General features: G+C 41.8%; 1 protein-coding gene across 2 annotated transcripts in view; it reads left to right on the forward strand.

The window, feature by feature from the left end:
• Window positions 1-12,494: 12,494 nt before the first annotated feature.
• LOC149454712 (glutamine--fructose-6-phosphate aminotransferase [isomerizing] 1) overlaps window positions 12,495-23,343 on the forward strand; it is a 71,063-nt gene continuing 60,214 nt past the window's right edge. For both annotated transcript variants that reach the window (XM_089687206.1, XM_089687208.1), the window contains exon 1: window positions 12,495-12,628. In XM_089687206.1, coding sequence (XP_089543332.1) covers window positions 12,586-12,628 — 43 coding nt within the window. In that variant the 5' untranslated portion in view covers window positions 12,495-12,585. The remainder of the gene's footprint in view (window positions 12,629-23,343) is intronic.

Here is a 23,343-nt window from a genome sequence, read left to right on the forward strand (position 1 = left end):
CTGGCAGCTCTGCAGCTCCCTGCTCCTGCTCCTTTGAGAAGGAGGTGACACACAGCTCACACCGGACCCCTCGCCAGTCCAATCCCGGGCAGGTCCTCAGAAAACATGGGGTGGTGTGCGGGGTATGATTGGAACACTGCATTCACTTTTTCTAGTTCTCTTATTCTATGCCTTTCTCTCTTTTAATTTCTCTCTTTCTCTTTTACTCTTTTTCTCTTTCTCTATAACTCTTTCTGTTTTTCTCTTTCTCTCTCTCTCTTTTTTTCTTTCTCTCTTTTTCTATTTCTCTCTTTCTATTTTACTCCTTCTATTTTTTTCTCTCTCTCTTTTTCTATTTCTCTTTTTCTTTTGTTAGGGGGCCCAATTTACTTGCCTTGCCCAGGCACTGACAAACAGTGCTACGCTACTGCAATAGAAACAGGGCAAGGGTTCCTCATTTGTTCCCATCTTTTCTTTTCCTACTGGAACACTTGTCCATTACTGTCTGAGGGTTTCCCAGTTTGACTAAAAATGGCCAGACAGTCATCTATGGGCAGATTTAGAATACTTGGTTTGGTGACTTTTCTATCCCTCAAGAAAAGCCTGCACCAGTGTAATGATGGGTACCACCTGTAAATGTTAAGACAATGAAATTTAGGTTAGGAGTATGAAATGTCCACCACTGCTTATGAAGTGCGGCAGTCATGACTATGTGATGTATGGCACAGCTTACAGAGTGCAGCAGTCAAGTGTACCTGTGGTATACACTGTTCAGAGTGATCAATGTAGTGCCCCACTTACATTTGTTGTCAGTAAACACATGACTTTTTATATTAGTGCCCCCTTGAATTAGTAGGCAATTTAGTGCCCCTTACATTGGAGGTCAGTTAAGAAGTGTCCCCTTACATTGAGAGTCAGTTAAGAAGTGTCCCCTTATATTGGTGGTCAGTTAAGAAGTGTTCCCTTACATTGGTGGTCAGTTAAGAAGTGTCCCCTTCCATTGGTGGTCAATTGAGATATGCTCTTTCAGGTTATTGGTCATTCTAGTGCCCCCTTACATTGGTAACCAGTGTACAGTCCTTAAATTGGCAGTCAGTGAATATATTTTGGTGGTCTATTATGGTTACACTGGTGGACAGCAGTAAAGTCCCACTTACAATTGTGGTTACTTATGAAATTTCTCCTGGCGTTGGTGAATATTTAACAGAGAGAAGAGGTTTCACTTCTACCATGCCACTGGTGACAGTTCTGGCTCTGCTGGGTGATATTGGCACAGAAAACTATGCATGTACTGTTGGGAGGGAGATAACTGCACCAGCATGCAAGCCCTGAGTCCATGGACCATCTTTCATTACTGGAGTTACAATGCCTTAGCTTACAATTTGGACAATTTTGCTTATTCAATTTTTTCATTGAATAATAAGTAACTAAATGTCAGTGCTGCCAATGCTTTACATGCTGTTACCCGTATGATTTTATTTTTAAAACTGCTAATTATCTATGATTCTAATGCCCATTCCTGTGATCCATAGGAGTATGACCTAAAGAGCCCTACTTCTCCTTTAAAGCCAGACTCCAACCATGACTGCCTGTGCCCTCCACTCAGAGCCTGTGCTTGACTATTTTCCTCCTTAGGCAAGACCAGCTACTTGTACCCCCTCCCCACCCCCCAAAAAAAAAATAAAACTTCAAATAGAACTCCACACAGAGCTTATCCTTATCAACGTTAGCTCCATGTGTCTCGAGGGATGGAGGGCGTGATGCTGCACGCAGCACAGCTTGCACAGAACCTCAATGGCTGGATAGCTCTTCCTCATAGATTGGCTGATGTTTGCAGGAGTTGTCTCCAGCTAGCATCATCCAATCCTGTCTGGGGACAGTGACACAGGGACCCAGAATTGACGCTTTACACGTTGTATCTGGGTGATTAACAGAAAGGGGAGATCAGCGAACAGGTGTTCTCTGATCTCCCTTCTACCAGTGGCACCCACCATGCAGGACCCAGGTGGGTGATGACACTAATGGGAGCATGGAGCCTGGGAAGCATGGCAAGGCACATGGGGGGTGAGGAAGTGATCTGGAAGCTGCACAGCTATTGGATCAATTCAACCTGACAGTCAGCCTGTCAGATATACACTCAATGAGATGCTTCCTCTTTCTTATTTACACTTGTGTTTGAGGGACATTAAAAATGTGCAGCTCAGCCACACTTTTACCATCCCCCAACCACTCCCCATTATACTGAAAAGGCACTGCCACCGTAGTATGGAAGCGGGGAGGGGGGGGGTTTACACAACATCCTGCCACTATTCCACTATTGCCATATTAAGGTGGCAATTGCCTTTGCTGCATAATGGGGAGTGGTCCTCCTCAGCAAAGGAAGGGATAATCACTCTGCCAGTGAAAGAATCACTCCACCATTGAAAGGCTGTGAGTAGCCACGGCACTGATCAGCATTGCAAAACCCAGCATGGCTTTAGCCACCTGCACTTGAAATTAAAAAAAAAGTTCCTCTCTGCTCCTCTCCTCCAGGGCCCCTCTGGTGAACTGAAGGGGCCCAGGGAAAATATAATTAATGTTACAGCAGGGCCGGTTGTACTGCCCTATCTGTGGCCCTGGCCAAGGCTACGCCCTAGGCGGCTGCCTAGTTTACCTCGTGGCAGCATCGAACCTGCCTCCACTGGGGAAACTTCTCCTCAATTCCTTATCAAATATGCAATAACTGTGGAGAAATCTCCCATAAAAGAACACAGCAATAGAAAGTTGTCAGAAGATCTAAGTATAACTCTATCCAATACAAAAATAAAGTTTGTACAGAACTGGGCTTTATCTATACCGTGTAGCCAGCATGCTTTAAGATTTCTATTTCTTCCTATTAACTATCATGAAATGAGTTTGTCAATGCGTGTTCTCAGAAGCAAATTATTTTCACATACGTGGACATATGATATACCATGGACCAGGGAGCTATTTCTAGAAGCAGTATCTCATGAGTTATGAATGGACAGGGTGGAGAGCTTTACTCCGTCAGGGGAAAACAAAACAAACAACTTTCTGTGATTTAGGAAACATCAGTTTTTCTGGCAAAATATTTTGAAAACACTCAGTATTAACTGTAAAATGGAAAGTTAAACATTCTGAGATTTGTAGTTCCACAGCAGTTGCAGGAACAAAGGTCCAGAAATCTGATGTTCCAAGTTTGGGTGTCTGATCTGTTGTGTATTGTGCAATGCAGGGAAAATTGTTTGCATGAATTAGCAGATGCTTCTCCAATTGCATAATATTTTTTTCATGTTTTATTAATATTTCTTTTAACTCTATTTATGGAGAGCCAGCATAGTTTATGGCACTTTTCACACAACACTGAGCCATTCACATCACTTGCTGCCCTCCAAAGTTTTTTTTTAACTACTCAGTGATATATGTTTGTGATTTTGTTATTGTATGTCATTATATGTCACTATATATGTACTAATTACCTCTGCACTGTGCATTACTTCTCTACTGATCCCTGCACTATTACATACTACTGACATCTGTACTCTTCTTTACTGTTGACCCCTGCACTGTGCATTACTTACTCCCGACTTCTGCACTCTATGTTACAGTATGCAAACCTGGTGGCCAACTACAGGAAACGTCTGACCTCTGTTATTGCCAACAAGAGATTTGCCACCAAGTACTAAGTCATGTTTTGTGAAGGGGATCAAATACTTATTTCCCTCATGAACATGCAAATCAGTGCATCATTTGTTAGACATGCATTTCTTTTGAATTTTTTGTTGCTATTCTGTCTCTCATTGTTACAATACACCTACCATTCGAGTTTTAGACTGATCATTTCTTTGTGAGTGGGCAAACATTCAAAATACTTATTTCCTTCACTATATGTGCTACAGACCTCTGAACTCTTCTTCATATACTCCACTCTGTATAAGTTACTCCTTATCCCTCCACCCTGCATAATTTACTTCTTATCCCTGGACTTTACATTATATACTACTGACCTCTGATCTCTGTGTTAAATATTACTAACATTGGAATTCTGTATTACTTACTCCTAGCCCCTGCACTCGGTGTTACTTTCACCTGATCCTTGTACTCTGTGTTATTTACTAACGGCTTCTGCACTCTGTTACATACTCCTGATCTCTGAACTCTGCTTAACTTACTCCTGACCCCTCCACTCTTTGTAAGTTACTCCTTACCCCTTCACTCTGCATAATTTACGCCTTACCCCATAACTCTGCATTACATACTATTGACTGACTACTGATGTCTGTGTTAAATACTACTAACATCTGAACTTTGTATTATTTACTCCTAAGCCCTGCACTCTGTGTTCCTTACTTCTGACTTCTGCACTCTGTGTTACAGACCACTGATTCTGATCTCTAAGTTACTTAGTCCTAATCACTGCTCTCTGTGTTACATACTACTGACCTCTGAACTCTTCATTAGTTACTCCTGAACTCTGCATTAGTTAGACCTCTCCACTCTGTGTAAGTTACTCCTTACCCCCACATTCTGTGTAAAGTACTCCTCACCCTGGTACTTTGCATTACATTTTACTTAACATCTGAATTCTGATTTACTCACTACTGATCCCTAAATGTTGCATTACTTACTACTGGTCTTTGAACTTTGCATTATTCATTACTGACCTCTGAACTCTGCATTACTTACTACTGACCGCTGAACTCTTCAAACCTTCCTTAAGTTGGCCATACGTGGCTCTGTTTTTTTTTCCGATCAGCCAGCTGGTTGATCAAAAAAAAACTGAACGGATTCCCCGTCCACACAAGTGAGGTGGATGGGGGAATCCTCCCCGGTGTGTTATTGTATTCTGACAGCGGGGACTCCTCTGCTGTCAGAATTACACTGATTAGTGCTGATTGAACAAACATTTTCCAACAAGCTATTCATGGGAAGTCACATATTAGATGGATTTTTCACAAATGGGAATGCAAATCGAAAATCAACCACTCTCTGCTGAACCGGCCAAGCTTTGACCCATCTATGGTCAGCTTAACTTTTTAATAGGTCCTTGGTAGGTTATCACCTTAAAATAAAGAGTGTTGCAGCCTTGTGATCTTTGATCTCTTCCACGTTGTTAAGGTAGATCTTCACCTCCTCTTGTCTACCTCTGCCTTACGGGGAGGGTTGGCCATAAACTGCTTATACGAGAGAAAAATTCATGCAAACATAGTTTTGCTCTGCATTAGAATTTGTGTCAAATCATCAGCCAAGCCAAACTACTCCAGCTTAAGGTGCAGAGATTGCCTGTGGACAAGTTTCAGGCAGTCGGGTCCCACCCTCATAGGTCATTGATAATGTAGATTTGCACAGTTTAAAGGGATACTGTACATATAGTTCACACATTTTGCAGGCACCAGACAACTCAAGAATGTGCTGCTTTAGGGTAATGTACAGAGGTTTTTGTATATACTTTCCGTATGTATTATGGTCAGGATTAAAAATAAAAATGTCTTTTCAGTCCTGTAAATATCACACATTATGTATTCTCATTTTCAGTCAGCTCAGTAGCTCAGGATGGAACTAGCACACACACGTCAATGTGTGTCTCCTCTCCATAATCATTGTAATTTAAGCTGGGTACAAACCGGCCAAAAATCAGACTAAAATTGCAGGATTGTGTACAGCTCCTCATCCATCAGAAGCTGGTCTCACAACCAGGGGCGGACTGACCATTTGGAAACTCGGGCACTGCCGAGGGCCCGGGGTCAGTAGGGGGCCCCATGAGATGCCCCTGGTACCTTTTTCATAGGCTTTTTTGAGTTTGGGCACAAGGACACAGGGGCCCCATGATCCCCTATTGCCCAGGGGCCCCATGAGTTGTCAGTCTGCCCCTGCTCACAACCGGCTTCTGTTAAACAGAAAAACCAGCATCCGATCAGCTCTGGCAGGCAATGGCTGCGAGCACTGATCAGTGTGTCCCAGTGGCGGGAGGTCCCTCTGTCAGAACACAATAACTCAGCGGGGAGATCATCACACTAAGATCGGATGTGTTTTTTTTTCATAAGGCCAGAAACTTTGAACGAAAAAAAATTCCTGTCTGTGCCCAGCATTAGTTAACACTAATTAGTCTGACTTTGCACTTACCTTTCCCCTTTCACACACTTTTTTTTACTGTAGGACTACCCCTACCACCTTTTAAGTGTGTCCAGCCCCATGCCAACCTCATGTCAAGACTGCAGCCAGCTACTCCTTAGATGCACCCACTGCCTCTAAGGCCTTCCTCCAAAAGCCCTAGAGCAGTTAGAAATTCCAGAGGTGTTGGCCTACAGAGCCTCTTAGCTCTGACCACAATTTTACCACTCTCTGGCTATTACATCTGGGTTGCTGCTCAGCCCCTGTCTAGCCATTGGAGTCTAGCTCCCCCTAGCTAAACTAAGAGGCTGCTACATTACAAAATCTCTTAATGTGGTTCTAAAGTCTAGGTGTTTTTTAATGCATTAAGGTGAAAATCACCCCACTAATTACCCCCCTCCCCCAACACTTACCTGACATTTCTCATGATCCAGCACTGTCCCGACCAGCAGCTCCGCTCTCCTCAATTCCTGGAGTCCTGGGCTACACTGAGAGCCATAGGCTCCTGCTGCTGTCAGTCAAATCCTGTGAAGAGGGAGCGGGGGAATGCCCAAGCCAGGACGTGTGTGTCTATGGACACACACAGCTCAGCTGAGGAGTGTGCACACATGGGTGCCTCCAGGGCACATGGATGGCTATGAAGCACTCAGAAGAAAGAACAGCGCCAGCAGGGGACCACTAAAAAAGACGTAAGGGACCTCTCTGTACAATATTGTTGCACAGAGCAGATAAAAATATCATATTTTTTATCTCAATTTAAAAAAAAAAACTTTGACTTTAATACTTTAATTTCATGTGCAGAACTGTTCCTTTTGCTTTTTATATTTAGAGTTTACAGGTGTCAATCCCTAACAACAAAGTGAAATTTCACCTGTATCTTGCATGACGCACCGCTTCATTTTATTGCCTTTTTTATTATGATTTAATTGCTTCCTCCAGTTAGTTGTGAAGATTCCTGAAGATATCATTTGTTTATCTGGATTGACAGGGATTACTACATCGTGCTATTATTTGTGACCTCATATACAACATCATGTCCACTAGATGAGGTGTCTTAAGAGTTTCCAGGGTGGTGGCAGTTTTTAAATGGTTCACGTTACTATAATTTTTCATTAGTATCATTAGTTAGAGAGAAAACGGAATTCATTATGCATGTTTTTTCCCAGCAGGAGCTAATTGAATCATGCTTTGCTGGGGTTTTTTTGCCTTCCTCTGGATCAACTGTGGGTATAGGACTATAACTTTTTTTTTATGGTTGAACTGGATGGACTTTTGTCTTTTTTCAGCCAGACTAACTATGTAACTATGTTTAAGAGACGGCTTTAGGCATAATGGGGCCCTGGACAAGGTAGAAGCTCACCCCCAAGTCCCCCAATCATCAATTAAAATTGATAAGGACTGCAACAAGAACAGATAAACAGTCCCATTTGCACTGTCTGTACTGGCATGGCACTTCCATAAAAAACACCAACTACTTACAAATGCATCCTCTTATGTGAACCCCCTGCTTTACTCCAGGAATGTAAAGGTTGCAGCTGGACCCCTGGACATCCACTAAAACTGGTCATAGGATGAAAATTCGGCCAGTTCAGCAGGGACTGGACATATTTTGATCCATCTATGGCTGTTCTTGTTCAAGAGGAGTCAACCTAGTGGTCAACTCCTCTCAAATGGGATTGTTGGAAAATTTGTGTTCAATCAGCACATGTAGCCAATTGGCTGCGGTGCTGATCAGTGCATTCTGGCAGCAGAGAAGTCCCACCATCAGAATACAGAATAATAGCGCAGCAGGGGAGGATTCCCACATCCACCTCAAATGTGTGAAAGGAGGAATCTGATCTTTTTTTTTTTTTTGATCAGCCAGACGGCTGATCAATAAAAAAAACAAATCATCTATGGGCCATTTTATGTCCTAGGCTTATGCCAAGATTGCCCTGTGGATGATCTGATTCTGGACATGTATAATTCAAATAAAACCAAAACTTAATGCAATAAAACAAGTGGAGAACAGGGCTGTAACTATGTGTAATAGGGTCCCAAAGTGAAACCATTCATGCCCCCCCTGTTTCTCTAATCTCCATCTCTAGGGTAATTAAAGTATTAATGATACACAGGTTTTTAATGTTTACTTACCTAGACCCACGATCACATGAAGTTCCATCCCAGAGTCTCCTCTTCTGCTTACATTCCCAATCGATCAGTGCCTCTGGCAATATCTGGCAGAACTGATCATTGTATTCTGGTGGTGGGGACGGCTCCCTGGCAGTGGCATAGCGGGTGGATTCCCCTGTCCATCTCAAATGTGTGAATAGGGGAATTGGATCATTTTCTACCAGCAGGTTAAACGAAAAAAGATGAATGTATGGACTGCCTTAGAGCAGTGGTTCTCAACCTATGGGTCGCGACCCCTTTGGGGGTTGAACGACCCTTCACAGGGGTTGCCTAAGACCATCAGAAAACACATATTTCCGATGTGTAAAGAGCAGCTACTGTGTAGAAAGCAGCTGCTGTGTTGAAAGCAGCTACTCTGTTAAAAGCAGCTATTGTGTTGAAAGCAACAGTATTGGAGGTAAAACGACACTCATGAATTATAATTACTGGGTAAATAATTTTATGGTTGGGGAACACCACAACATGAGGAACTGTATTAAAGGGTCACGGCATTAGGAAGGTTGAGAACCACTGCCTTAGAGCTTGTTTACTATTGCAGTTGGAGGGAGTCAAACACACTTGGTCAAGCAGCATGACCAACAGCCCCCCATAAGCAGCAAATGGGAATGTTCATATATTGCCATTGAAGTTCTTTGCTTTCTGTCTGCGGCAAAAACTATCACTTCTGTGGTGGTTGGTGGGCAGTACTGCTGCCGAACACAATATATTTACTGAATATGTCCTTTTGAGGCTTGGTGTGGCATTTACGGTGCGTAAAGCAGGTGGTAAGGAGCCAGCATATCGCCTTCTCGTTGCCTGTCAAAAGTCTTTGAAAAACAATACAAAGATAGAACACTTTTCTTGATTCTTGATTAGGCAATTTGGATGCAAGTGGTTGTAATCCCTAAGGCTGGCCATACACTATACAATTTTCTGTCCAATTTCTGCCCAATTTCCTTTAGGTTTACCTTCAACTTGACACTCCACGAGGTGAGATCTTGCATGGTGCCACCAGACCTAGGGAGACTTTCCTTTAGATTTACCTTCAACTATGTAGTGCAAGGGCCTGCCTAATTGGATATAAGTGAAAGTGTTGTTTAGGTTTGACCTCATATTATATGGTTTTTGGTAAATCTTAAGCAAAATTCTCAAGAAAATTATATAATGTATGGCCAGCCTTACATTTAACCAGTGAAGTGACTGGCCTCAGGTGATACACAGAGATGAAACAAATCATTAAAGTGTTCAATGTGTTGAATTTACAAAGCTTGTCTAAGAGCTCAGAAAAAAGGGGATGGAGAGCTACACTCTTCAGAGCTCAGTGAGGAGAGTCTTGAGAACTGATTGGAGGGAAAAGACACCACCCCTCCACACAGCCCACAGGAACAGAGCTGAAGCTGTCAATCTGCTGGAGGTCCCTCCCCTGTCACCATTTTTTTCTTTGTGTCAGGAAAATTTGTCAGAAGTGATGCATGCTGATACCAGAGGAATGAAGCAGCACATAGAAATGACACTTAGTGCTCTTAATTGAGACAAGTACACACTATAGAGGGATATGCATTGTTCATATTTCATGTATGAGGTTTACAACCACTTTAAAGGATAAGTTCACCTTTGGAACATGTTGCATGTTCCACCCGTTTTTAGGGTGGAACATGTAACATGCTCCCATAGCTGCAGCTGCCGCCCCTCACTCTGACAGATAGTACGGGGAAACTTCTCCCCATATTATCTGTCAAATTTGAAATCGGCGTGGCCTTGTGGGGCTCCGCCCACACGGCCACACCATTCATTCACAGACCTCCATGAATGAATGAACTGCAAGTCCCGACAGGCTTAGCGCCTATGGGCTTGTAGTTTTCAATGAACTGCCACGGCACTGTGTTAGCCCCGTGGTAGTTCATTGAAGCTTCCTCTCAGAATATCTGCTTGGCCATACATCCCATACGGCAAGCAGATATTCTGACAGGTCTGCAGGAGACCTGCATGGCATCAGCGATCTACTGATTACTGGTGCAATGCTTTCCAGGCTCCTTTGGACAAAAGTAATAAATATACATTTTTTTACCTGCAAAAAAAAATATTATTTTTGTCCAAAAGGTGAACTTATCCTTTAAGCTTAGCCTAAAAGTGTTACTAAACCCACAACAGTAAAATCAGTCTGTATATGCAGTAAAGCATGCTTGTTATACTCACTGTGGAACCTAAGGGGTTAATCCTCTGCATTGTGTAAAAAGGCTGTTTGCTTCTGTCTTCTCTGATCCTCCCCTTCTTCTACTGTCACCAATCCATCTACTGATAAAACAGAGCCTTGGGGCCAAGCTGCACATGCTCAGTTTGGTGTGTATTACTAGAGTTTTATTTTTTCTTTGGAGGGTGCATGTGATCAGCACTGTCCAAACAGAGGATCAGGGGTCTTGCAGCCTCATAGGACAATCAGGGGAGAATGAAAACTCCTCCTACAAGCTTTAACCAGTGCTCTGCTGGACACTGATAGAAGTCACAAGCAGGGGCGGCCTGACCATTTGGAAACTCGGGAGCTGCCCGAGGGCCCGGGGTCAGTAGGGGACCCCATGAGATGCCCCTGATACCTTTTTCATAGGCTTTTTTGAGTTTGGGCAAGGACACAGGGGCCCCATGATCCCCTATTGCCCGGGGGCCCATGAGTTGTCAGTCCGCCCCTGGTCACAAGACTGCTATATAATGCTGATGATAAAAGGTATTTAGCAGTTTATATTTACTAAAATAATTGCATTTCCATGTTCTGTATACTGTGGGAGACCAGATATAGTGAATGCAGGGTCCTGGGTTTAGAAACACTTTACGTCCACACAAATGCAATCTATTCCCCAGTTTTTGGTCAAATATAAAAAGTGAAGTTGTGTTGTGTAAATAGACACTCAACTGTGAAACAGTAACACACTTCTGTATTAAAATTTCCCTGTTCTACATATTGTGGGAGACCAGATATAGTGAATGCAGGGTCCTGGGTTTAGTAACACTTTAACTGCTATGGATGACATTCTGTGACAGGAAGAAAAACATGACTTTTCCCCCCATACATAAAAAAAGAATTTTGCTTTGCTTGCTTCATGTCTTTTTACTTTTTTAGCTTACCATATTTACTTGTAAAGCAATGTGCTATGCATTTTTTTTTAACAACAGCATGGTCGCAGTCAAGTCTTCCGCTGCTTTTTAAATGGGCCCCTTTATGTCACCGTGGTTGAGTCTACACTTCTCACTTCACTCAGCATGGGTCATTTAGCTGTTTTCTTTAGCAGATTTCACAATTCACAGGGTAATTGCTGTCTGTGATGTCAGGGAAGGAATTAATTGTGCAAACATACATAGGACTTACTCACCCCCCAATAATTGGATTCATTTGGTAAGCTCTGTGAGGCAGGACCCCTTCCTAACATTTCTTAGATGACTTCACATTTCCTGTAACTCTATATATGTATTTCACCCCCAGTGTATTTTCTGTATCTTCTGTACACCGCTGCGTGCTTCGCATCGTGCCCCTATAAGTGAAAACACACCAACATCTACAGTATCAGCACCTCAGGGCTGCAAGGCAAAGCTTCTGGTTATTCAGAGTTCAGAGATGTGTAATATACTAGAAAAGTTAGACTTGTACTCTTCTCTTGACTAATGGAAAGTTTCAACAGTGATGACTATGTTGTATGTCGTAAAAGAAAAAACAAAACAACTTAATAAACGTCTGGTCTGCTTATGTAATAACTATGATATTACAGATGGTTGCTTGGTCACCAGTATGTCAGCGTGCGCACCCACCCATTTGGGGTCCAAGGCTCAGAATGACTCAAGCCTTTCCTGAATTACAATCGGGCAGAAAAATCTTCTCTTTACAGGGCAGGAGGGGATCAACTTATTACTGCAGCTGTGAATGTTCATTTTCAAATTTCTGGAGCTTTGAGATAAACGTTTGCTGAACAAAACTCAGCTGCTCTGACATGCATTAAATATTTTGAAGATTTTTTTTTTTTGGGTAACGTTTGTCTGTTGGGACCTGTTCTACATTCATTGCTTTACTCAATAAATGATTCTATTAAAAACAAAGCCCGGGACAGCACTCGGCTGCCTTGTGGTCAAGATCAAGGGAGGCATTTTTATTTTTACTGTATAATTATTCGTTCTCTCCCAGGAGGAGTTAGAGATTGTGGGCCTCCCTTCAGGTTCTTAGTCTTGACCATCATATGATATAACACAAGTTCCAGCAACGTCGATTGGCTCAGGAGATAACCAATTATAAGCCAGCGTCAATCATTCATAAGCAACAGATAATTACACGGAACCCACAAGAGAACCAGTTAAATCAGAGATATGGAGGAAACGACAGCCAAGGCAGTAAAATGGGTGGCTGGGGGTAAGTGTTATTCTTTTTTTTAACTATTTTATTACTTCTTTCACTAGATGACTATATATATATATATATATATATATATATATATATATATATATATGACACTTTATTTGTATAAAGTCACTCTATCACTGGGTATTACTATACTCTATATCATTAGCATCGAACTCCAGGTTGTCAGTCTTAATCTCCTAGAACAGGTATGTGTGTCAGAGGCAATTAGGTTGATTCATTAAAGTCAAATAGACTGTTCACTTTGCAAGGGAGGTTGCACTTTGCAAAAGTGTTTTCCCCAGAGATAGGTGAATGAGGTGAAGCTCTGTTTACTTCCAGAATCAAATCACGTGCAAGAAAAATGCTGTTTTTTTTACTTTTTCTTGCACACAATTAGGTATTCTTTGCAAAGTAAAATTTCACCAATTTAACTAAGTTCTGGGAAAAATGCTAATACAAAGTGAAACCTCTATTGCGAAGAAAACAGTCTAATTGTCTTTTTATTATTTCAGATTTTATTTTAAAGTTTTCAGAACAAGTATATAGAAAAAAAGAGAGTGAGTCTAATTGGCTTTAGTAAATCAACCCCAATGACTCACTTAGTAATGGCCAGCACAGTGGCTAAATGGTTAGCACTTCTGCCTGGCAGTACTAGAGTTCTTGCTTCAAATCCCAGCCATGGCACCACCTGCCTGGAGTCTAATTGGCTTTAGTAAATCAAACCCATTGACTCATTTAGTAATGGGCAGCACAGTGGCTAAATGGTTAGCATTTCTGCCTGGCAGTACTAGAGTTCTTGGTTCGAATCCCAGCCATGGCACCACCTGCCTAGAGTCTAATTGGCTTTAGTAAATCAAACCCATTGACTTATTTAGTAATGGGCAGCACAGTCGCTAAATGGTTAGCACTTATGCCTGGCAGCACTAGTTGTTGGTTCAAATTCAAGCCATGGAACCACCTGCCTGGAGTTTGCATGTTCTCCCTGTGCCTGTGTGGGTTTCCTATGGGTACTCTGGTTTCCTCCCAAAGATATGTTGGTAGGTTAATTGGCTCCTGTCTAAACTGGCCCTAGTATGTGTATGTATGAATGTAAGTTAGGGACCTTAGATTGTACACCCCTTGAGGGTTAGGGACTGATGTGAATGTACAATATATACATGTAAAGTGCTATGTAAATTGACAGCACTAAATAAGTACCTGTAATAAATAATAATGAGCAAAGGTACTAACATCTCAGGAACCTGCACCATCAAAAAAGAGTCAGTATTGGCAGCTCCCATATTTCTGTCTTGAAAAATTCCCTTCTAGCTACTGAACATGACAAGGTGTATAACACACACATACCTTCATTTTGCACTTTATAACTTATGACAACATTTCTAAAAATCACTTTTATATTATTATATATGATATTTACTCCAGATAGTAGAAAGTATGAAAAGGTCGAGGGCAAGCAGGAAGGGAAAGAGGTTCAATACTTTATTGAGCCTATTCTGGGTTGCTGGAGGAGGTCTACCGGTGAGTCTGTACAATGTCATCATTGTTGCACTTTTAGACGATATAGTTGAAAACTGTCACTGTAAATAGCTAGCATATTTCTTGTAATTTATGGACCGATTTGAAAACTTTGGTTTACAGATCTTGAGCAGATGATGCAAGGGGCTGTAGTTATTGTTGTTTGCTGGCATAATTACTTGTTGAAGCAGTATTAAACCCAAAAACAAGCATTTAATATATTGCAGCTTACCATGCTTAGCTGTGGTAGCTGTATTCATTTTCTTAGTTTAGGTCAGGGGTGCTCAACCTTTTGAACAGTGAGGGCCACTTGAGTGATTTGATAACTGGTCCTGGGCCACAATCAAATGAAATGGTTCATAATTTAGATTTAGTTTTACTTAGAATAGCATGATGACCAAGAGAAGACTGCTTTCAGTGGTTGCAGGAGGAAAATGGAGAGGATCAGTTCCTGTATATGCTGCCCCCACAGCCCCTCCTGTCCATGTGTAAAACAGGATTTGACATGGAGGCCGCATGGGCCCCTTGGAGAATGGGGCAGGGTCACCATTGTGACCTCTGACGCAACACCAGTGGCTTGGGGGTACAAACATGTGTCATCTATGATGTTTTACCTCTCTCCAAACTGCAAATGTAAATGAATCTCTACTGTCCTGAGCCCCCTAGAAGGCTGCTTCCACACTGATGTGCTGTGGTTTGCACCTGTGGCTTTTTCTGGCTTTAGCTGTGCTTTGCCATGGACTTTTATTATATCTTGTGTTTTGGTGCACTTTCAGAAAGTGCATCTCATTCACAATATATAATAGAAATCCATGGCAAAGCACAGCTAAAGCCGGAAAACCACAGATGCAAACCACAGCACATCAGTGTGGAAGCAGCCTTCCAGGGGGTTCAGGACAGTAGAGGTTCATTTACATTTGCAGTTTGGAGGGAGGTAAAACCCCATAGATGACACATGTTTGTACCCCCAAACCACTCAGAAGTTTTGGTGCACTTTCATAAAGCACACCAAACCTGCAGGATAACATAGAAGTGCGCTTCCCCAATTTGAGGTGGAGGGCCACATCAAAGGGCTCAGAGGACACAGGTTGAGCCCCCCTGGTTTAGGATTTTCTTTCCTTCATTTTTATCTGGTGATCCAGCCAGTAACACACTTCCTTTCTTAGAGTGTCTCCATCTATTATGGAGCAACTCAGACACCCATTGTCAATCCTGTTATTTATTTATTTCAGGTACTTCTATAGCGCCCTCAATTTACACAGCACTTTACATATATATTGTACATTCACATCAGTCCCTAACCCTCAGAGAGTATACAATCTGAGGTCCCTAACTCACATTCATATACAAGGGCCAATTTAGACAGGATCCAACTAACCTACCAGCATGTCTTTGGAGTGTGGGAGGAAACCAGAGTACCTGGAGGAAACCCACGCAGGCACAGGGAGAACATGCAAACTCCAAGCAGGAGGTGCCGTGGCTGGGATTCGAACCAACAACCCTAGTACTGCCAGGCAGAAGTGCTAACTATTTAGCCACTGTGCTGCCCCAGATGTACTAGCAGCTTTACATAGACTTGTCTAACAAATTAAAGCCTAATTCCAGCTAACACTTTTTAAGCATCTACAGCACGGGTGTCAAACTAGCGGCCCTCCAGCTGTTGCCAAACTACAAGTCCCATGAGGCATTGCAAGATTGACAGTTACAAGCATGACTCCCAAAGGCAGAGGCATGATGGGACTTGTAGTTTCGCAACAGCTGGAGGACCGCCAGTTTGACACCCCTGATCTACGGTAACATTTCTTTTACTTTCGGGATAAAGCAGAACTAAACCTATCAGTTTCAAAAAACAGTTAGATTTGCGGCATGCTGGGAATGTAACTGTCACATTTGCTTGTGCAATCAAACAAACTGTCAAACCATCAAACGGCTGGTGTCATAACTAATCACATGTACAGCACAATGGCAGTTGCAGATTTAACAGAGGCTAAATGAAAGCTTCCTTGGCTGAGAAGGATAGGGGGATTTAATTCTGCCCAAATGAATCTCAATCCTCTAACTGCCTCTTTTGCTGGACAACTTGGTCTGTTAAAGAAAACTGAAAAACAAACAGACATAAGCCGGATCACCAGGTCAAAATAAAGAAAAACAAAGAAAAAAGAAAATGCAGCCACCACTTCTAAGAATTGGATAATAAAAAATGTTTGTTTTTTGGTTTATTACTGCTTTAATGTAAGCAATACTCTATATATAATAGGCCCCTCGACTTTAGTTTCCCAGGGACCTTTATTCCATTGGTGTGTAATCAACTGCACAAGAGCTTTCATACTTACTGTATATGTGTGTAAAATGTATCTAAAAATGTAGCTACATAATACACAAAGAAAACATTTTTGAAACATTCAACTTTACAGAATAAAAGTGCATGACAGCTAGTCGGGTTCTATCTTTTACTGGTCCAAATTTAGCAGTGTAAAATCCAATTGGTTGTTATAGGTTATTGAACTTATAAATTAAAACTATTCATTAGATAAAGCCATTTGACATTTCTAGGCCTACATCCATTGAAGACAGTGTTTCTGAATACTTAGGCTGGCCATACACTATACAATTTTCTGTCCAATTTCGTTTAGATTTACCTTCAACTATGTAGTACAAGAGCCACCCTAATTGGATACAATTGAAAGTGTTGTTAGGTTTGACCTCCTATTATATGGTTTTTGGTAAATCTAAACCAAAAATCTCAAGAAAATTGTATAGTGTATGGTCAGCCTTAAGCTTTGGACAATCTAATAAAGATACCCCCATATAAAGTATGAAGTGCATTACAAAAAGGGCATTTTGTGGTGTGGTCAATAAAATGTCCTCTCTGCACCCCATGACATTCTAAAGGACTTGTTTAATGATGCTTCAAAGTCACCCAGCATAAAAACTGAAGCCATAACCAAAGAAAGGATCTGACATGACATATATACCCGATGGAGGCAGGGGCAGACTGACCATTTGGAAACTCAGGCACTGCCCGAGGGCCTGGGGTCAGTAGGGGGCCCCATAAGATGCTCCTGGCACCTTTTTCATAGGCTTTTTTGAGTTTGGGGAAGGACACAGGGGCCCCATGATCCCCTATTGCCCGGGGGCCCCATAAGTTGTCAGTCCGCCCCTGGATGGAGGTCAGTTGTGCTAGCCTGATCCAACAACATGCAGGCATGATCCAACCAGCATGTCTGTTGTACAGTTGTCCCCTAAAAATACACACACAGTATAGCCAAACACACATCTAAATAAAATGAAAAGAGTCAGACAGTTAGTGGAGGTGGGTAAAGTTGGGGAGAGTACTAGTAAACAGACAAGATTTTTCACCTTTCTCTGCTTTGCAGAGAGATAAATAGCAGCACGTCCCCACTGACAGGAGAGAGCTCTGTGTTGTTTACACTCAGATCTCTCCCCTGTCAGCTGCTCTGTCGATCCCGAGTCCCGGCCATGAATCGCTGGCTGGGACCCGGTGATTGACATCACCAGGAGCCAATGACAGTGCAGGCAGGAGGGCACATGCGCTCCCTACCTGGAGAGGTACAATCACGTATATTTATGTGATTTTGCACAGAGCAGCCGCCCTGTAGCAGTACATCTGCTATAGAGTGGTCTTAAATGAGTGCCATCCAGAAAGGAATATATTTACCCCATAAACAGTTCATATCTGATCTCTTAACCTCAGTGACCCCAGTATGTTATTTCTACACTTCTTTTTAAGCAGACTCAAAATAGTCAAGTATTTATAATATACAAGAAATGATAGTTGGTTAATGTTAGATAATGAGTTTATGTGAAATCTCCATTAAACAATGTAAATAATACTGTAATTATGACTATATTTCAGTTGGAGCTCTATCAGTCTGGGTGGGCAATATGTCTTCTCATAAATTCCTGTTCTATAGATACCATAGTGGCCAAAGGGAATAATCTATTAATTACACCTTATATACTGGTTAACAGAAGTCTTTGCTGAGAATCCTCTTTCAGACAGTTTGGTGCCAAAGTTAGTTTATCTAATGGGACAAAATCTGTTGGCTTCACAATATGCATTTCAAAGGATACCTCATTTAGATATGCAATGAAGGTGGCCAGCTGTTCATGAATACTTAATGTCCCAGGAAAATGTCATAAACTGCCCTGCTTAAATTCCATAAAGGGTGTGCCAAGATTGGCCTTAAAGGGGGTTGGTGTATGCTAAATACAGGGGGTTTGAAGTTAGCCATTTATGAAAGAGAATAGGTTAGCCAATCAGTCAGAGATACTCTATTAAAATTAATGAAGGAGAGACCTATCACTATGGACACTAGAGAGAGAGGGGCTGTCTTTGGAATACCAGATGAAGGGAATGGAACTTGTACGTCCAGTTCCATTGTAGTTATGGAACATATCCCTTGCACTTATATCTAAATGTTTGTCTTATGTTTTTTCTGTCTCACTGTTTGTAATTTGTTATATGTTTGAGCTTTCTTAATAATGTTTCTTTTATGTAACTAGATTGTTTGTGTTAGTTTAGACCTCAATCCTATTCACCAATAAATTTTGGTTGTTGTGTTAAACTTTTCACTTCTGGGTAAGAACTCTTCATTTACCAAATCATATCAGAGAAATATTATATTTCATAATCTATAGATTTGATCAACAGTTAACTCTGCCAGGTATTCACGTGGGAAAATAAACAGAAAATGCACAGGCCTGAGCTGTATATCACACATGTACAGTATTTGAAAGAGGCACTGAGAATTTGCATTAGAAGTTTAATTACTTTGGCTCCACATAGACCTGATTTAGGTCAACTTGATCTATCTGTATGAACAAGATTGAATTAATGTGCTAACAGGTGTGTGCTTGACAATCTTTTTATGCATGCCTGCTTCATTCTTCATTCTAATAGCTCCTTATTCATGCAGAACGTTTCACAGCATGTATCAACACTGTATAAGGTGTGGGACTGTGGTCATAGATGGTTCCAATATTGGTCGGTTCAGCAGGGACTGGCCAATATTCGATCTGTGTATTGGCAGGCTGATTGTATCCAAATCAATCTATCAGTTGACTTAGGTACAACCAGCATATCGGATATTTAGCATGCGATTATTGCTATCTGCACTGAACAAGAGAAAATCGATTGCTTTTATCATCCTTGCTAAGTAGCGTAGAAGCAGGGATCTCCATTGCCAGCTATTGCAATAATCAGATACATTCACGGTTTGATAATTTGCCACCCAGCTCAGTAAATTTTGAAATTGACTTTTGTAAAGTCGGGTGAAGCTTGCAGGGTCACCCATGACTTGAAGTGTGGCGAATTCAGAAGGATTCAAATTAAAGGGTAACTTCACTTTTGTGAAAATTGTTTTCTTTTTTAGAGCTTATACAATTGCAACACAAGTCATATTATAATTGAATGTTATTAAAAATTACCTTTGCTTTTCAATCTGCAGCAGTGCTGTCATTTTCTGTAAAATGCAATGCAATATGGCTACCTGGAAGCATTCTGTACACAGATGATATCCGGAACGCCCCCCAGAAATATCATTTCCTCCATGTATGGTTTGGGCATCCCCTGCAACAAAAATGTCATTTTTGATGAGGTACTCCCTAAAGGAAACATGTCCAATGGGATGCAGACCCTGCCACTTTCCTCATTAGAACCCTGCAAATGCAGCAGCTGGTTGATAAATAAAACCACTCCCATACAGAGTCACTCTACACATGGACACAGACAAACAAACAGCTATTTTTTCAGAATGACAAAAGGTACAAATTTTTGTTAAAATCCCTGCAATGCACATAGATCACCTATACTATTTGACTTGAGGGAAATTACCTATTTTTAATTGTTCAAAAAACAGAGGAAGATACTTTCAGGCTGTGACTGCATTTAAGGAACAACTAGCCAGGAGATAAGATTGTTGTCTGTATAACAATAGTAAACCTAGATCTGCTGTTGCTGATACAATTTGACATTGTAAAGAACTGTAAATAAAAATACAAAGACTTTCCTGGCACTCCTTCCTTGCAGGTTGAATCAATGCAATCTCATTCTGATTGTAGATGTGCTTTGATACGAACTGTTGTAAGAGTTAATTGAAAATCCTGCAATGAAATTTTGGGCTTCTTGGAGACTTCTTTTAGCACCAACAAGTCAGCTTTTGGGCTGAATCTGTTGGTTTGGACATTCCTGGATAAATTCTTTGAAATCTACGCACTTGTAGATTATTTCTATAAACAATGAAATGATTAGTTTCAGTTAATTTGGTGATCTTTTAAATCCCTTTTAAGACTCAAAAGCATCCACACCCTTCTTTCTTAGTCTTAAGCCGCCCATACACGGGTCGAATTCCGAAAGAATTTTCTTTCAAAAATCTTTTCTAAGAATTTTCGTTCGAATTTCGCACCATTAGTGGGCCACAGAAATGGCCGATTTTCGTGTAACCATCAAGTTTGACTGATCGGGCATGTTGGAAATTTTTTAAAAACGAAAGAATTTCAAATCAATGATGGGAGAATCGTGCAAGAAATGTAAATGAGAAAGAAATAAGCCTGAGCTGTGACCTGGAAAGAAAAGAAAATTCTTGGCCATGAAAATTCATTTCTGTAGTAACATGAGGTGAAATTGAAAGCTTGGTTGGTTGAATTTCGAAATCAATGGTGGCACCATCGCATTACAAAACGCATGAAAATTCAGATTTTCTGAAGAAAATTTGTTCGGAATTCGATCCATATGGCCTGCATTAGAGAGCTCTATTGATCTTGGCATGATGACACCACACGTCAATAGCAAAGAGAACATCAGACCCTAGAAGTCTGAAGTCCAACCAGGACAGATTACACCTTTATACTCTAGAAGGACTCCATAGTAGCATTTCCCTCTGATCTGCAGTGGATATGTTGTCCCCTCACTGCATGTTTTATCTTCTAAAAGCTTGTACTACTGTGATGCAGCTGCTTTGCGTTTGCGGCACGGTCCCATTCACTTGAACGTATAATTCTTCCAGGAGATATCATTCTTGCTGAGCCATGAAACAAAGGCGATACTCTGGAGGATGTAAGGGGACACTCTAGAGGATGTAAGGGGACACTCTGGAGGTACCAATTTAGTGCCTCCAGAGTGTCCCTCTAGTACAGCAGTACTAGGGGGGCACTTTGGAGTATATAAGGGGGCACTCTGGAGGATGATGTCAGGGGACACTCTGGAGGTACTACCTTCACAGTGCCCCCTTAGTACTACTAACTCTGGGGACATAGATGTAAGGAGGGGGACTCTGATTTAGCCCTGGTTCACACCAAATGTGATTTCAAAGTGGTGCAATTTAATCCAATTTAATGTGCGACTTCAAAGTAACGCTGATATAGTCACACGTGTGATTTCAGTGCCATATACCTTCAGTATAGTACACTCTACTAGTTTTTTTTCAGCGGGCTGAATGAAACCATCCAATGTTAGTACAGCAATCTCCCCTGCTGCGCTATTGTGTTCTGTTGAATGCCCCCCCCACCAAAACACTCTGGTCAGCGCTCTCAGCCATTGGCTGAGAGTGCTGGTTGGGAACCAATTAGCAGACCTTTTCCAGTCATGCCCCTTCAACAGAAGCCGGCCGAACGGCTGGCTTTTGTTGGACCGACTGCCGTACACACGGGCCGAATGTCAGTCGGTTTCTCTTGAACCGGCTGATGCCGCCCGACATTCGGTCTGTGTGTACTAGGCTTTATAGTCTATGAGAGTTAAATTGCACCGAAGTCATGAAAAAGTATTGCAGGAACTATTTTTCAAATTGCGCTACATGAAATCGCACCTACTAAGACAGTGCCATAGAAATACATTAGATGCGACTTCAGTTGTGATTTGTAACTCACATGTCGCATCTGAAGTTGCAGCGGTGTGAATCGGGGGAAAGCTGGGGGACTTTGATTTGAATGTGATTCTCATCCTGACTGCTGCACTCCATATGTTGTTTTGTTTGCTACTTACTCCTGACCCCTGCACTCATACATTATGTTGTACATAGACCTGACCAAGGTGTTCATTGTCTCAACAGTTGCTGGTTTTATGTTTTATTTTATTATAGGTACCTATATAGAGCAGTCAATTTCCGAAATGCTTTTCATATATACGTATACTGAATATTCACATCAGTCCCTGCCCGCCAGGAGCTTCCAATCTAAGGTCCCTAACTCACATTCAAACACTATATATTAGAGACGGAGCCAATTAACCCACCAGCAGGTCTTTGGAATGAAAACCAGAGTACCCGGAGGAATCCTACGCAGGCACAGGGAGAACATGCAAACTCCAGGCAGGTGGCACTGTGGTTGGGATTCAAACCAAAGACCCTAGTGTTGCTGGGCAGAGCTGCTAACCACTCAGTAAAGCTCACTAAGACGAAAATATCCTTTTTGTGTGCATAAAAACATATGTAATGGAAACATTTAATGTAAAAAAAAAGTGCCTATGTCCTGAGGTATATTTGTGTCTGTGAGGCTGTCGGTTGTGGCGCAGTAATTAGTATATTGTGGTATTAGTAGTTTTGGTACAAGAACTGTGGTATACAGTATGTGTGCAGTGTATACACCAGGAGCAGATTCTGTTCAATTCCCCTTTAAGACCCTCCCACTGGCCACGCCACCACGACGTGCTACACGTGCCACCAAACGTATTTTTGGGTTCTTTTCCAGGGTGCCCTTCCCATGTTCTTCATAATCTCAGCTCTTGCTCACATTTTGTCAGGCTGTCTTGACATTTAGCCACTTTCCCTCCACCCTATAACAGAAGTAGTGCTACAGAGCAGCAGGGCTGCACAAAATCATGTGTGTGTGTGTGTGTGTGTATATATATATAATGTGATTTGCATTTCTGGGTAGGGGGTGCACGCGCCGCCCTACTTGTGCCACTATTGGCGGCTAGAGATGTCGATCATTTGGTCCCAGCCGGTGATTCCCAGCCAGGACTCGGCGATCGTCTGGGAAAGCTGACAGGGGAAAGACCTGTGTATAAACAACGCAGGTCTCTCTCCTGTCAGCATAAACATGCTGTTTTGTATCTCTCTGCACGGCACACAATAAAACAGCACACAGTTAACCCTTTGATCGCCCCAGATGTTAACCCCTTCCTGGCTAGTGTCATTAATACAGTGCTTTTTATTAGCAATGATCACTGTATTAATGTCACTGGAGATTTC

This window comes from Staurois parvus, unplaced genomic scaffold (assembly GCF_062004578.1).
Source record: "Staurois parvus isolate SC_StPar_1 unplaced genomic scaffold, SC_StPar_1.0 ptg000420l, whole genome shotgun sequence".
Lineage (NCBI taxonomy): Eukaryota > Metazoa > Chordata > Amphibia > Anura > Ranidae > Staurois > Staurois parvus.